General features: G+C 47.6%; 1 protein-coding gene across 2 annotated transcripts in view; it reads right to left on the bottom strand.

The window, feature by feature from the left end:
- Positions 1–322: 322 nt before the first annotated feature.
- Anapc5 (anaphase promoting complex subunit 5) overlaps positions 323–16,979 on the bottom strand; it is a 33,054-nt gene continuing 16,397 nt past the window's right edge. The window contains exons 8-17 of one of the 2 annotated variants that reach the window (XM_032886473.1): positions 16,736–16,817; positions 16,015–16,104; positions 14,382–14,563; positions 13,270–13,405; positions 8,041–8,115; positions 6,446–6,567; positions 4,540–4,647; positions 4,321–4,468; positions 767–929; positions 323–608 (exon numbers count right to left, since the gene is read on the bottom strand). In XM_032886473.1, the coding sequence (XP_032742364.1) occupies positions 397–608; positions 767–929; positions 4,321–4,468; positions 4,540–4,647; positions 6,446–6,567; positions 8,041–8,115; positions 13,270–13,405; positions 14,382–14,563; positions 16,015–16,104; positions 16,736–16,817 (1,318 nt within the window). In that variant the 3' untranslated portion in view covers positions 323–396. The remainder of the gene's footprint in view (positions 609–766; positions 930–4,320; positions 4,469–4,539; positions 4,648–6,445; positions 6,568–8,040; positions 8,116–13,269; positions 13,406–14,381; positions 14,564–16,014; positions 16,105–16,735; positions 16,818–16,979) is intronic. The other variant, XM_032886474.1, reaches the window with a different exon arrangement.

Here is a 16,979-nt window from a genome sequence, read left to right as displayed (position 1 = left end):
CCACCTTTCACGTGCCAGGATTAAAGGCCTGAGCCGCCAATCCCCTGTAAAGATTTAGGAGGATACAAAGGTTTTTTGTTTTTTTTTAATAATTTATTTTAATTTTATGTACATTTTGACGGCTTGTGTGTCTGTGAGGGCGTCAGAGCCCTGGAACAGGAGTTACAGGCAGCTGTGAGCTGCCATGAGGGTGCTAGGAATTGAACCCAGGTCCTTTGTTAGAACAGTTAGAGCTCTGAACTGCTGAGCCATCTCTCCAGCCCCCAGACACAGTTCTTAACAAAGATACCGACAATTCAACCCAGAAATAAAGCCCACCTCAGACAAACTGACCAGAACAGTTTATTGACAAGACAGCATATAAAGACACTACAGAGCATCAAGCAGGAGCCTTTTCTAGAGATGGTTAATCAGGGGCACCCCATGGGAAGGCAGCTCCTGGTGCAGCTGCCGGAAGATCATGGCACAGTGGTTCCTCTCCTGGGTCTTGCCGAGGGCGTGGTACAGCCTGGCCTGGAAGTACGACACATCCCTGATGCGCTCTCTACAGTCAACTTTTGCAAAGTAGTTCTTGGCTTCAGTGAGGTTCTGAATGGCTGCTTCCAGAGCTGACAATGGGGGTGGGAGAGGGAAATCAACATCTGACATTTCAGTTTTCAAAACCTGCTATCTAGATTCAGCATACACCACGTATCAGATATTCTTATATTCTCCACTCTTGCAAATGCAACTGTCAGGCAAGCCTGAGTCTCCACACAGCTCCTACCTTCTGCTTTCTTCACTGGGTCATAGGAAGCTGCTGAAGCCACTTGGCACTTGGACACTAAGAACATGGCACGGCCTTTGTCCAGGATGGCCCCATCAGCCAGGATGGGCTCAATAGCCATGTGGAGAAGGGTTAAGGCCTGTTCTGGGATCCCCAGGATGAGCTACAAAGGAAACAGCAGATCATTGTACACATGCATGTCCTGTGCCCATTACTAAGACGGGCTTGTGTTTCGGATTTTCTCCATAGCACAGGCTATGTCATCCTGCACAACACATTCCCAGAGAATACATGTACACAGCAGTATGATTTCAACAGATGCAGGACAGAATGGTCATTTGTAATATGGAAAGCCTTGTCTTGTATTGTTTTATTTGGGTTTGGGTTTGTTTTATTTATGACAAGGTCTATTCTTTTTTAAGATTTATTTATTATATAAGTACACTGTAACTATCTTCAGACACACCAGAAGAGGGCATCAGATCTCATTACAGATGGCTGTAAGCCATTGGCTGCTGGGATTTGAACTCAGGACCTCTGGAAGAACAGTTAGTGCTCTTAACCACTAAGTCTTCTCACCAGCCCAACAAGGTCTTACTGTTGTAGCCTAGGCTGGACTATAACTCACTGCGTAGCCTAGGCTGGCCTCATACGTGCAGCAGTTCTCCAACCTCTCTCTCAAGTAATGAGGTTACAGGCATGCACCATGTAGCCCAGCGCTCAAGTTTTGTCTTTAAGGCATGGTGGTGAAAGCCATGGTGCCTCTCACTTTCTAAATCCACCCTCAAGACCCTAGAGACGAGAACTACACAGTTACAGTAATCTACACATTACCCAGGTGGACTTGCGATGCACGCCTAGCCCCAGCGCTTGGGAGGCTAAGGCAAGAGTGCCCTGTACTCAAGGGCACTCAGTTCTACATTCTACAGAATATTGTGCACATAACATGGCACTGGTGATAAAAGAACAAACATATGGACAATTAAATAGAACTCAGAGTCCAGGAACCAACCAATACATCTAGCATGAATTGATTTTCTCAAAGGTGCCAACATTATTTAGCAGGAGAAAAGGTTTATTTGTTTCTTTGTCTTTGAGACAGGGTTCCTCTGTATAGGCCTGGGTGTCCTGAAACTCACTCTATAGCCCAGGTTAGCCTTGAACTAAAGAGATTTGCCTGCCTCTTGCCTCCCAAGTGCTGGTCTCAAAGAAGCCTTTTCAATAAATTTCAATAAACAGTGCTGGGATAATGATTTGACAAAACGAAATAATGAAATTTGTATGGAACACATAAGAATTAACTGAAAATAATTCAAAGACCTGGGCTGGAACAATGGCTGAACCGACAGTGCCTGCCATGCAGCATGAGGGCTGAGTCTGATCTGTGAGCCCATCCTAAATTCCCATGTCTAAGCCTAGCACTGAGGAAGCAGAAGTGGGGCTTACTGGCTGCCAGCCTGCCTGACTGGGTGAGCTCTGGGTTCAGTGAGAGACTTGGCTCCCAGAAATAAGGCAGAGAACAACTAATGAAGACACCCAAGGCTGGTCTCTGGCCTCCACGAACACATACCCATGTGCACTAGCATGCATACACACAAACACATACACATGTGTACCAGCACGCATACATGCATATACACACATACCCATGTGCACTAGCATGCATATATGCATATACACAAACACATACACATATAAATTTCAAAGACCTAAATTTAAGTGCATAAACTAATATTTGTGAGAAAGTATTCATGACCTTAGATGTGGCAACCACTTCCTAGACAAGCAACACAATACTAAAAGCACAAGAAATAAAGAAAATGGCTACATATGAGATCCTATCTCACAGAGAAAAATTGCTACAAGTGAATTTATCAAACTTAAAAATTATCAATCAACGTGATCAAGAATATCCATCTCATGAGTAGAAGAAAATGTTTGGTACAGGCCTGCAGTGCAGCTGTCTGAAGGCGGCGATCAGCCTAGCGCAGCCTCCACTATGTTGTCACTGTGAAGCCGTCCTGGGCCACACAAGCCAGTGTTGTCACTGTGAAGCCATCCTGGGCCACACAAGCCAGTGTTGTCACTGTGAAGCCATCCTGGGCCACACAAGCCAGTGTTGTCACTGTGAAGCCATCCTGGGCCACACAAGCCGGCTTCCCAACCAACCAAGCACAGACTCTCAGAAGGCAACATCACAACTACACGCAGCCACGCCAGCTTTGGGGACGACCGCCTGTTATCTTGGCACTACAGAGCAAAGGCTGGAGGACAGCTCCAAGTCTGAGGCCAGCCTGGTCCACATAGTTAGTGCCCAGCTAGCCCATGGTACACAGAAAGACCCTGTCTCAAAGTGGGGTGGAGGAAGCCAGGTTTTGTGGTACAAATAGCCTATAACCCTGACATTTAGGTTGCAGAGGCAAGATCCCTAGTTTTAGGCCAGCCTGGGCTACATAATCAGAGCTTATATATAAAAGACAAAGAAAGAAACAGAACAATAAAAATTAGAAATGATGGAAGAGGGCGAGAGAGATGGCTCAGCCATCAGAAGGTCCTCACGAGCCTGAGTTTGGTCCTAGCACCCCCTGGGGCACCCACGGTGCAGTGATCCAGGCCCTTCTTCTGAACTGAGGGGCCTGCGCCCATGTGCGACGCCCACATAGCAGACAGGGGTGCTCGCAATCACTGGTCACCAGCGACCAGAGCACCAAACCACGAGCCACCACTTCCCACTCGTACGGCACAGTAACGAACACTGCAAACTCCCAGAGCTGGCAAATCCTTACTTGAGACAATTCTGGGCAGACTGGAAAGCTTAATACGCTACTGCTCAGAACACGAAATGACGAGTCCACTACGAACCCATTTAGCACCATTTGTGCCAAAAATAGTTAAGCAGTTCCTAAAAGAAATTAAAATTATCGTATGATTCAACAATTCCATTCTTAGATGTCTAAGGAAACTGGAAACAGGTATTCAGAGAAGAATTTGCATGTGCAGAAGCTGAGAAGAAGGCTCAATGGTTCAGTGTCTGCCGCACAAGCCCAGAGGTTCCCACCCTACAACCACAAAAAAGGCCTACGCGGTGTGGTGGCTGCCAGGAGCCTCTGCCCTGGGAAGCAGATGCCGAAGCTGGGGAGATGGCTCAGTTGCTGAAAGCCCTGACGTACAAACCAGAGCACCTCAGCCAGACTCCCAAGCAAGCACAGCACGAGCTGCACAGTGACAAGCGCCTCTTATCCCAGTGATGGGACAGCAAGAGACATCGGGGTCTCTAGGGCTCAATGGTTAGAACAGTTAGCCAGTCTAGCCTAAATGACAAGCACAGGTCCCCATAGAGACTGTGTATGTGTGCACAAATATACATACATATATATACATGTGCATATATATACATAAGAGAGAAACGCAACATCAGGGACAGCCTCCAGGGAATGATAACCAAGGCTGACTCTGGCCCCCATATGCACACACACATGCACCCCATAAACAAACATAACACACCCTCAGCCCACTGCCCCCACCAGGAAAAAATAATCATCACACTGGCTTACCTGGGCATAAGCCAAGTTGAGCACAGTTTCAGAGGCCAAGTACTGTAACCGGTATTCTTTGGAGAGGGCCAGAGCTTCCAGGAGCACAGGCATGGCGATGGTCGGGGAGGAAGATCGCCAGTACAGCTCTGCCACCGACAGGAGGACGCTGAGAGAGAGGAGAGTGGGATGAGAAGACCCACCTTCCAGCCCCGACGGGACACCTGGGAGACAGCTTACCTGATGACCATCTCTGTGTTCTTCAACTTCTGACAGTACGTCAGCAACTTCTGCAAAAGCCTGTGTGCCGCTGTCATCTGGTTCTGAGCTTGCAGCACCACTGCTTTTCTGGAACAATCGAAACAAACAGGAGTGGTCACCCAGAGGTCTAAGAGCATTTCAACCATAACCATTCGGGGGTCAAGCATCTATCTCCTTAGCAGGACTGCTAACTTCTAAAGGGGGAGAAAGGAGAGAAAAAAAAGAAAGAGGAGGAAGGAGGAGGAGGAGGAGGAGGAGGAGGAGGAGGGAGGAAGGAGGAGGAGGGGAGGGGAGGAGGAGGAGGAGGGGAGGAGGAGGAAGACACTGAAATGCAGTGGCAGCTGCCACCATCAAGTGTGACCCCAGCACTCGGGAAGGGGAGACAAGAGCTCAGCTCACACGCATCCTCAGCTATACGCCGAGCTGAGGTTAGTCTAAGCTACACGAGTCCTGCCTCAAACAAACCAATCAATGCACGGCCATGTGTATGCCTCTAAGAGCCTAGCTGGGCCAGTAAGAAGGCTCAACAGGCAAACGTGCTTGGCTCCAAGCCTGGTGACCTGAGTTCAATCCCTAGGACTCACATAATGGAAGAAAATTACTAACTCCTAAATGTGTCCTTTGATTTGCACACACGCACCTGTGACATCATGCTTACACCAATACACACACAAAATAAATAGATAAAATATAATAAAAAAGATTAAGTCTTGGGTTATAGCCATCAGAACCTCAGTCACTATCTCTAGAAGATACTTATTTTATTAAATTTAATTATGTGCCTTTTGTTGTTATTTGTTTGTGACAGGGACAGCCCTGGCTGTCCTAGAACTCACAGGGATCTGCCTGCCTCTGCCTCTCTAGTGCTTAAAGTATGTGCTACACACACAGCGGCTGATTATCTATTTTCTTATTTCCTAGATAGAAAAACAACAACAACAACACACCCTTGACTTTTTCAAGAAAAGCTGAAAGTAAATTATTAATCAATACACAAATGAAAGTATAGCAAATATAAAACTATTAAAAATTATTTTGGCTGAGTTTAAGGCCAACATGGTCTACAAAGTTGAGTTCCAAGACAGCCAGTGCAACACAGAGAAAACCTGTTTTGAAAAGCCAAAAGAAGGCTGGAGAGATGGCTCAGCATTAAGAGCACTGACTACTCTTCCAGAGGTCCTGAGTTCAATTTCCGGCAACCACATGGTGGCTCACAACCATCTGTAATGAGATCTGATGCCCTCTTCTGGTGTGTCTGAAGACAGCTGCATAAATAAATAAATCTTTTAAAAAAAAAGAAAAAGTATATATATATCTATGTGTGAGAGGTGGCTCAGCAGTTAAAAGCTCTTGTTGCTCTTGCAGAGGACCTGGACTTAGTTCCAGGCACCCACACAGTAGCTTTCTCACGCCCTTTTCTGACCTCTCCTGGCACTAGGCACTCACAATGCATAGACCTACACTCAGGCAAACACTAAGACACAGAATAAAGTTAACTAACTCTGAAGCACCCTGACAGCAAGTCTGGTGACCTAAATGTGGATCCCCAGAGCACACGCAAAGCTGGACAGTAACACAGGCATCTGCAATTGAGCAGAAAGAAGGGAGACGAGGGTCTGTGCTCCGAGGCCAGCTGGCCTGGCATGAGCAGAGGTGAACAAGCAAAGGGGAGGGCCAACACCTGAGCTGTCCTCGGACTGCCACACACAAGAGATTATATTATCTTATTTATTTGGTTGGTTTTTCGAGACACGGTGGCTTTCCTCCAACTCGCTCGGTAGACCAGGCTGGCCTCAGACTCGCGGGTCTGACTGCCTCTGCCTCCTGAGTGCTGGGACTATAACAAGTGTTTTGCTGTATGGTGACAGCTTCCCAGGTTTCTTACCTGTATACTCCTTCTATGCCATTAAGTGCTGTGATTCCCGTAACAAGCGAGTCAGCCAAATGGAATTTACCATCATTCATTGCTCTGTCAAACTGTATTTTTTGATCACACAGCATCCATAACTAAAACATTAAATACAAAAGGAAAGATATTCACTTTGTTGTTATAGGCATCCTAAGAATTCACACACATGTGTTTGAGGTTATTTATTATTTAATGTTACAAGCAGAGAGAGGCCCACATTTGGTGGTGGCAAACATTTATAATTCTAGCACTTGAGAAACTGGGGCAGGAGGACAAGAAGGGTCCACGGCCATTGTGAAGAACACACCACACAAAGCAGCCCCACGTCCACCTCTCAGCTCACACCGTGCTTTACCGCCGGTCTTAGATCCTCCTGTCATCCTTATCAAATTCTATTCCCAGTAAGCATTCAGTTTGCTGTCTGCCATTCCCATTCGCATTTCCTAGACTTCTCTAAGGCTCATCCTTAAACGACATACAGAATAAGGCTGGGCTTGTGTCTAATTTTGAGACAGGGTTTCGGGCATTGCAGGCTAGTCTAGAGTGTTCTATACAGCCCAGTATGATTTTGAACTTTGAAAAGATTTATTTTTGCCAGGCAGTGGGTGTACCCAACACTTGGTGGGCAGACAGGTGGATCTGTGCATGTGTGTGTGTGTGTGGGGGAGTATTGAAGATTAAACTCAGGACCTGGGGATGCTCACTAAGCTTATACCTCAGCTATGACTTTGATCTTTGGATTATCGATCCTGCATATGGGGATTACAGGTATCCACTACCACACCCAAGTTACGTGGTGCTGGGGCTTTCTGCTCGTTGGGCAAGCATTCTACCAACCATGCATCAGGCTGGCTTCATACTCAAGAGATCCACCCGTCTCTGCCTCCCATTGAGAGTGTGAGAAAATGCATCCAGTCCCTCCGGGTTTGTTTTAATGCATGTGTGTCTGTATGTGGATATTAGCATGTGGTTGCAGGTGCCTACAGAGCACTGGGGCTATAGTTCCAGCTGACTGTGAGCTAGCTGACAGGCGTGCTGGAGCCCAAACTCAGGTCCTGTGAAGGACAGAATATGCTCTTAACCACTGAGCCACCATCTCCCCAGCCCCGCGTGACACATGTGTGTACACTTAGTACAGATGAATAGCATCGCCTGTTCGTACCTTTCGCCCCACTTCTCTGCAGTCTAGGACAGGAACGAGGACTGGTGGGTACTCTAATAGTAAACCACATATCCAGAGCACCAGCTTCCTTTGCAGCTTAATGTTTTCCTGAGGGAATCATCTCAAGTGTCCCACTGTAGAGCTAAGGATGTGTCTCACATGGGAAAATGCTGCCCAGGGTACATGAAGCCTGGGTTTCACCCCGAGACAGCACAGCACAGGCACGGCAGCACGGGGCTGTAACCCACACTCGGAGAGGCAGGCAGAAGCATTAGAAGTTCAGTGTCAACCTCAGACAGTCCAGAGCTACCTTGTGATACATTTGACCAAGTTGTAAGAAATCCTATTTCACAGTACAGTAAAGCATTCTTTTGAGAAATAAATCCATCGGCATGAGAAAGGCAGGTACCTGGGCATGCTGACTGTTGGGTGGGAACCGTTCCTTCAAGTGCTTCAGTACTTCCCCGGCAGCAGCGAAACAGCCCTAGAATGGAAAGCCATGATCTGATTGGCTCACCAGCACTGACCCAGGAGGTGCACACGTGGCCTACCTGCTCTCCGTTAGTGAGCTAGAAGACAACAGGCACAGGGAACTGAATAGTTCAGTGAGGTATCTTGTTTCCTATAGGTTCTAATGAGTTTTATATATTTTTAAAAATCCTTTTTCATGTTAGAATATGAACTTTAATCCTAACAACTGTTTTCTGAAAACAGTTTTTATCAATCTCTGCACTCAACTTGGCCAGATCTATACAGCCATGTTCCTGTACATGGTGTACCACAGAACAGAAACATTCAAGAAGTGTTTATATTTAGCCTCACACTTAAGCCAAGGTCCCACTGTAAGTTAGACTGGCCTAGAAGCCAAGGCATAGTTAAACCTGGCCATGAACTCCCGGCTCCTCTACCTCCCAAGTGCTGAGACTACAGACGCACATTGCTGCCTGGCTGAAGATCTGTCCTGAACTATACAGATAAGCAAAGTTCTTTCTAGGAGGACAAAGAAAACTTAAACAAGACAAAGTTACAGCAGGTCTGGTGGCTCCTGGCTGCCAACATCAGCATTAGGGAGGTAGAGATAACTGTTGTGAATTACACGTCAGCGTGTTCTGCCTGGTGAGCTCCAGGGCAGCCAGGCTCACCAGCTCACACAGTAACACTCACCTAAGCTAAGCTAAACTGAACAGAACAAAAGCGCGGTTACTTATAATCCCTCTCAGACAATCGCAGAAGTTCCACACATCTTCTACGCCTCTTTTATGCCCATAAATATAAAATATAGAAGTTCTAAAACAAGCTATACTTATTAATTTTGTAAAATATGCGCAACACTGTAACTGCATGATTAAATTCTATGAATCGTGGAGTTTTCCTTCTATGTAGGATCTTGCTATGTAGCCCTGGTTGGCCTGGAACTCAGCTGGAGGCTGGCCTTAACCTAACAGAAGTCTGCCTCTATCTGTCAACCTCTCCCCCTCAAAGTGCTGGGATTAAAGGTGTGCTCCATCTCATTAGGCAAAATAAATATTTTGAGTGATTTGACTTTTCCAGTAATAATATAACTCTATATTAGCATACTTTATTATGTAGATAAATTGATACATCAAAATAACCTGCTGGGCAGTCAGAAGGCAGAAGATATATTCTGGTTGTTTCTAATTAATTCTACTTTATAAATACTGCACTGACTGTCTTGGGGCATTCAATTTTGCATTCCTACGTGTCCAGCTGTTTCCTTATAGGCAGAAAAATGAAAGGTATTTTTTTAGACCTTGAAAACTTTTGCCAGGCTGGAGAGATGGCTTAGTGGTTAAGAGCACTGGCTGCTCTTCTAAAGGTTCTGAGTTCAATTCCCAGCAATACATGGTGGCTCGCAACCATCTGTAATGGGATTTGATGCTCTCTTCTGGTCTGTCTGAAGACAATTACTTATATATATATAAAATAAATTAATAAATCTTAAAAAAAAACAAACAAAAGAAAACCCACTTTAGCCTAATTTACTGGCTGAAACTATTTCACTGTCTTGATTTTCTTGACATTTATTCAGCGTGTGTACCCCCACATTTGTGTAGCTAGAGGACAATGTGCAGGTCAAAGGACAATGGTTGGGGGAGGGAAGAGCTGGTCCCCTCCTTCTACCATGTCAGCTCCTGGGATCAAACCCAGGTTGTGAGGCTTGGCACCAAGGCCTTTACCCATTTAGCCATCTCGCTGACCCATTGTCTTAAATTTAATGTCAACAAGACTGAGTTTCTCTTGTTTTGATATCCACGTTCTTCTGTAAACCCACACTCATGCCTTTCTTAGACGTATGTATTGTGAAGTGCTGTCTTCTTAGCTAAGGCTTCTCTTTTCAACATATAATTTATTTTATGTCCATTGGTATTTTTCCTGCATGCATCTCAGCGTGAAGGTGTCAGATGCCTGGAACTGGAGTTGTAGACAGGCATGAGCTGCCATATGGGTGCTGGGAATTGAACCCAGATCCTCTGGAAGAGCAGCCAATACTCTTAACCACTGAGCCACCTCTCTAGTCCCTTAGTTAAGGCTTTTCAATTTGCTCTAATCATTCCAACAAGTGTTAACTACGCACAACTAAGCTTTTAGTTGAAGCAAAACCACTGAACAACAGCAGATATCATTCTGCTTCTGTTATGTCTACAGGCCAGCCCTGTTCTCATGTCTGTCAGAGAGAGGGGCAGTACTGAGATGGGCTGTCCAACTTCAGACCAAGTAAAGAGAACTTTGTACACTGCAGGCACTCCCCCCATATCTCAGTGGCACCTACAATTCCTGAGGCTTAGAAGGGAATAGTACAGGATGACGTCAATCAGTCAGGAAAGGAAAGGGCTGACAACCTTAGAGAAAGGGCTTAGTCTGCCCTCTGGATTGCAGGAAGGTCAGAAGGCCGTAAGTTCCTCACGGATCACCCAGTCCTGCACCAGACAGTGCAGTGCATGGTGCAACAGAGACTACGGGAGTGAGAGAGTACAAGAGGCTGGGACAAGCTGCCTCTCCACAGTGGCCAGCCAGCCAGTGTAAACACCCGACAGTGCTCAGCACAGTGAGTGCACGAGGTGAATATTCTAAAATTAAAGGTCGTGCTAGAGCAGCTAAGGCCATGAGGAGGCCATTATCACTCCAGCTGCTGTCAAACGTTTCTACACATCCTGGCTGGTGAGGGTAGGTCACACAGGGCCAGAAACGGGGAAAAAGGAAGGTGGGACTGTTATTACAGATCCGAAGGGTAGGGTTACCTATATTTTTTGAGGTTTTAATGGGGAGAGGGAGTCATGTAACTAGCAAATGGCCACGCAGAGAGTCTGAAGGGGAGAAGACTCAAGCCAGGACCATGCTTTCTGAAAAGCAGTTTAAAAAGTCAGCAGAATAAAAAAATAACTACCACACACTTCCACAGCAGCTGAGCATGGTGGTGCATATCTGTGATCCCAGCAACTCAAGAGGCTGAGGCAGGAGAATCTCAAGTTCTGGGACAGAAAGGGTAAGAGGGACAGAAGATGGGTGGGAAGGAGGGAGGAAGAGGAGGGAGAGAGCAAGAATACAAAGAAGGGAAGAGCTGAGGAGGAAAAGTCCTCGAACTCTACATGTGCCACTACATTATGCGGTCTGGAGGAAAGGCAGACGCTCCAGGACAGTCCTATATGCAAGCACAGGAGGCAAAGGTGGGAGGGTCGAGTCTGAAGACAGTTTTGAACTACACAAGCAGGGCTGGGGAGACAGGTCCGTAGTTAAGTACTTAAAGCTTGCATTATGAGTTAATCCCAAGAACATTAAGAAATGAAAAAAAAAAAAAAATGGCTGTGGTCGTATGAGCTTGTAATCCCAGAACTAGAGAAACACAAAGAGGCAGATCCTCAGGTCTTGCTGTCCAGGGCCAGTGAGAGACCCCGTCTCAAAAGACAACGGAGTGACACCCATGGCGCCCTCCAGCCTCGAAGCCGGCTTAGACCCCTCCCCTCCTACCTTTGCCTTCTGTGCTTGCAAACAGGGCTGTGCTGAAACTTCTTCAGTGTCTACCTTTCCTCCTGATACCACAGTTCAGTGGTACGTTTAGTAAAGAGTCTGAGGAGCCAGTGGGACACGGACACACACACACTCACACACACTCACACACACACACTCACACACACTCGCACTCACACACACACACACACACACACACACACACACACACACTCCACACACACACACACACACACTCCACACACACACACACACACACACACACACTCACACACACACACACACACACACACTCACACACACACACACACACACACACTCACTCACTGCAGGAGTGGGGGATGAGGGGAAACAGGAAACAAAGCTCCAGTGCCAAAAAAGAGAAAGAAAAAACAAAAACAAAAACAAACCAAAAAGCAACATATCAGATTCCTAGAAGAAAGCAGAGGGTAAACACAGATGGTTTGCCCTTTGACCTGGGAAAGGACAAGAGGAACAAACGTCTCAGACAGCACAGGATGACAGCAACCAATGGGGACACACAGGACCCATCAGAGCCCAACCTTCCTGCGTTCACAGAAAGGACTAGAAGATGATAGAGTGAGATCTTTACTGTATAGATGGGGTCCACCCCTAACAGTAACAGAGACCACAGCGGTGAAGAGAAATGCTGTGAGGAAGGAGACCGGCTGAACCTGCAGCTTGTTCTGTGAGGTGAAGGCTCAGTCCCCAGATCTCTTTTCCAGGGGACCTTTGAGCTAAGGGGAATCTGAGGCAGCATTAGGCCTTCCGCCTCCTAAGAAGAGAATGTGCACAATTATGTGGGACGAAAGTCAATGTCACACCCACTTCCCACTGTCCTTTGGGGTCAACTGGACATGAGCTGGAAACAACTGACAGGAACTGGGAGACACCAAGCCCCTGGACCTCAGATCTTGTTCCATGGAATAGGAATAAACACAGTGAGAGCATGAGGCTTTCGAAGGATTCTGCAAGGTAACACACGCAAGCATCAAGCACAGGCCTGGCACAGAGCTACGAGACCAGCGCTGGTTATTACCCTTCCGCCTTGATCATCAAACTCCTGTCCAGACACACGCAAACATCTCTACTGCACTCAATTCCATCTCTCCTTTAGTCACTGTTGGTCTTTTGTTTTCACACCAGGGTCTCTCCAGCCAGGATAGTCCTGGCCGTCTGGGAACTCACTGTGTAGACCAGGCTGGCCTCATCCTGTCTTTGCCTTGAGTGCTGAGATGAAAAGTGTGCACCACCATACCCAGCCTACTCTGCTTCTGCGAACCAGTAGCCAATCTCATGTTCCCTTCACTGATGTCAAAATACCCTGCGTGTGACAAATGTGGGGATTGCATTCTTCAGCAACCTGCACCATCCAGACCCAATGGTGCATACCCAGGGCTTTTCTCAAGCACTAGAGGAAGGAAATGGCAGCGCCCCAGTGCCCTAGAAGCACACTAGTCAGGCCACCCATGCTACATCTTTAATTAACACTTGGGGCGCACCCTTGGAGGCCATGAGAGCAGCCTCTGCTGCTGCCACTTGCACTGCGCAATGCATGGGCTTCCTTCAAGTTGGTTTCCACAGGAATTTTGCCATGGCAACAGAGCACAAACGAGCACACCCGACCTACCTGTTCTGCATGCAGCTCTGCAAGATGGCAGAGAGCGACGGCAAAGGACTCGGTGTTGTTCTGCTGCACACCTGCGCTCAGCGACTCCAGGCTGTTCATGCTCAGCAGCATCTGGGCTTGCTGCAGTGCCATGGTGCTGGGTAAGGAGAGGGACAGGTCCCCTTAGGCAGCAGACCCAGGCTACCCCTGAGCCATACACTACAGTTATCCTCAGTGGGGACACAAGAACATTAACCCTTGCGGCTCTGGATGTGTGGAAGCAACTCCTCCCCATGCCAGCTCTCCTGCCCTTGGGCAGAGGAGAGCAGAGCTATCCTGGGTCTGCAGGCCCCAAGGAAACGTAGAGCAGGTCAATGTACCAGGGAGCACTCAGCACCCAGATCCCCACTCCCACTTCCCACCCGCGATGCTCCCTGAGGTCACAGGATGCTAATTATATTTCACGGGTAAATTCAGACCCGAGGCCATCCTGGCACCGGCTGCTCTGGCAATGCAGGCAGTGGCCAGTGTCGGCAGCTGTTTCAGAGCACACCGTGCCAAAAAATTATCTGAAATACAAAAACAAGACTGGTGAAGAGGCGCTTCCTTCACTACGGAATTCCTAGAACAGCAGGCTGTCCAGGGGCTCCAGGGGCAAGGCTGGCTCAGAAGTTCACTTCCAAACTACAGGTGGCTGAGTGGAACGCAGACAGTGGCTGCAGAGACCCAGAGAAAACACCTCAACAGAGGAGCTACGCTGCCTCCCCAAGCCGCTGTGGGAGGGGTGCTGGACTTGCAGAAGGAGGCCATGCAGCATGCGAAGAGGGAGGGGGCTCTCAGCTCAGGGTCAGGTGATCTAGGTCTGAGTCCCAGCTGGTCACTGGTCAAATACACTCATGATCTTGGAATCAAATGTGCGAACCAGATGAGAGGTCACCCACCGGTTGGTTATACACAGAGCAGCCGGGAAGAGTAAACCGTGTATGTGGGGAAGACTTTGCCAAGTTCGTGCAGACTACAAAATGTCTCCAGATGACGAAGCGTTTTCTCTAATCCCCTCGGTGAACAATTCCAAAGGGGGACTCTAAAGGGCCCGCCCCTCCGTGGCCCTGGCGGTGTGCCCGGAGACCTACCTGCGGCCGTACAGCCTCCAGATGGCCGTTTTCTGTGCGATGCTGATGTCGATAAGCTCTGACAAGCTGTGTTTCCAGTGCAGGAGGTCGGAGTCCTTTAGGGCATCCATCAGTTTGTTGGCCGTCTTCCCAGCGAAAGCTCTCTGTTGAACAAGGGACTGTATTCCCAGGGAGGCGAGGTACTAAGGGGACAGATATACCCACGACCCAAGATAGAGATTACATGACAGAATTTGTTTTGCTCTTCAGAAATGTGGTGGATTTCACATTTCAGCACATGCACAGTGACAGCTCTACTTAAAGAACCTATGACCTGGTCTTAACCCTGACCCATGAGAGATGTGTTCCTGAAACTCTCGGGCTGAGAGAGAAGCAGAGGGTACGTGGCAAAGAGCCAGGGCTTCAACATTAGGTAACCTGGACTTAGACACTGCCTCTGCTACTTACTGTGTGACTTAGGGCCAGTCACTTAGCTTCTTAGCTAAGCCTCAGCTTCCTCATCTGTAAAATGGGCATCAAACCTATCATAGAGAATCGTGGTAAGGATTACAATGAGATAACAGAGCAAACAGTGCTGGGCACATTAGGTAACAGGAGATTAAAAAAGGACGCCTTCATGAGCAATGAGTATCTTCTTAGCTTTTGGAATTCTCAAGGGTAAAAAGCTCATCTAAAAAGGCGGTTTAAATCCATAAGCAGAGTATATTTAAGCAGTCTGTGAAGCGTCACTTCAATTCGGTCCATGTATGTTTCCTTCCCAGCAGAAAGCACACAGGTAATGCTCAGACTGAACTAATGTGTACATTAAGTGGTTCTCAATCTTGCTGCAAATTTCCTGAGAATGAGGCGTAAGTCTTACTGTCACAGCAGAGGCTGAGACAGAATATCTTTCCAATAGCAGCCTAGACCCCAAGGCCATTCCTACTTTCTGCATACAAACCACACCCTTTGCATGGCCTCGGTGTCCCCAAGGCAACACTCAGCCTTTTCTTGCCATGCAGAATGAGAAGAACAGGCCTTCCCAGCAGGCTTACTATTTAAAACAAGGAGGAGCAAACTTTCTAGCAAGGGTCAGAGCCACACAGTACAGACCACATTCGGTCTCTGCGTAGTTGTGGCTGTTCTCCTGCCCCATCCATTAAACATGCAAACCATTCTTGGCTCAACAGCCATACGCAGGCAGACCAGATTTAAAACACAAGCTGTTTGCCAATCCTTGGTTTAAACTAAGCGCTCCCAGGGCCGAGGATGTAGCTCAGTGGCAGAGCCCTTGCCTAGCACGGGTGAGGTGCTGAGTTCTAGCCCCAGCACTAGAAAAGAAGAAAAAACCTTTTCTATAAATTCTCTAGGTGCAAATGTACTAAGTGCTGCTCAATAAACTACTAACCAAAGATCGCTTATCAAGTCGATAAGTGGAGCTCTCACAGATGTTATTAGGACAAAGGGAACTGAGAGAGACCTACCCACCAGAATTTAGTGGTGTGATTAATAATTCGATCAGAAACCAACAACGACAAGCCCACGTGTGGGAATACCCACTCCAAGGCCTGCTGGTTTATGACACAGGGGAGGAAGAAGAGACAAAGGCTCGACACCACTGACTTTAACAATCGCACAGAAAGATGAGCCTTACCGGTAACCCAAAATGCACTGCTTTCTTCACAGAATGCTCCAGAAGAACATAGCTATCGGCTCTCTTCTGCCCCAGCACATAAAGCCAGCTCTGGCGAGAGACAACCATCAAAAGTGTCATGACAATGGCAATGGCGGCTCTCCAGTGAACATCAATGTGGACAGACGGAAGAAAGAATTTTAACGGGACAAGATAAACCCTTGCAATACTGTGATATGAACTGTGCGTATAAGTGAACCTGTTAGGCTTACTAAAATCTTGATCAAAGCCAGACTGAGATAAGCAAGCTACTGATCCTCTTTCTCTGACAGCCCCAAGTGTAGGCGTGTCAGAAGGAAGCATGGAGCTCCCACCCAGCATTTAACTGAGCTGAGGGTCGCAGGTGAGTAAGAGCTTCCGTAGTCTATGAACTTGGTAACTGTTTGCTACACCAGCTCTCCCCAGTTACTAGTACAGGGCATCGTCTCATCGATGCCAAAGTCAATGCAACCGACCCTTTGTCTCATGTCGAGTTGTATAGAAAGTGCTCAAAACAGAACAAATGCCACCAATTAAGAAAGATCTGACCATGGGGCCCTCTGTGAGTCCCTGTGTTCACCTACATAGTTTCCCCTCACTGCTAAGGACCTTTGATCCCACTGCACAACAACCTGATTGAAACTGGGCCTTCGGGAGGCCACCTCAACCCATGCAAAATCCCAAGACCAGAGGACGGCCTCACCAAACAGTGCTGCAGACACACGTGATCGTTGGACTCCTGGGCAATCCTAATTGCCTCCTGCAGGGCGAGCTCTGCCTGTTGACTAATGACAGACTAAACATTAATATCCCAGTAACAATCGCAAGCATGCAAGCGTCGGTAGCAGGAAGTCATTCACCGCGCACAGCCCGTCCATGTGCAGCCTCTGGCTGCAGCTGTAGCTATTTATGGACTGCTTTCTCCTGGCTGCCCAACCCCAGGGGCA

This window comes from Rattus rattus, chromosome 16 (assembly GCF_011064425.1).
Source record: "Rattus rattus isolate New Zealand chromosome 16, Rrattus_CSIRO_v1, whole genome shotgun sequence".
NCBI lineage: Eukaryota > Metazoa > Chordata > Mammalia > Rodentia > Muridae > Rattus > Rattus rattus.
The sequence above is the reverse complement of the archived record's forward strand: the minus strand, read 5'-3'. Positions and strand labels throughout refer to the sequence as shown.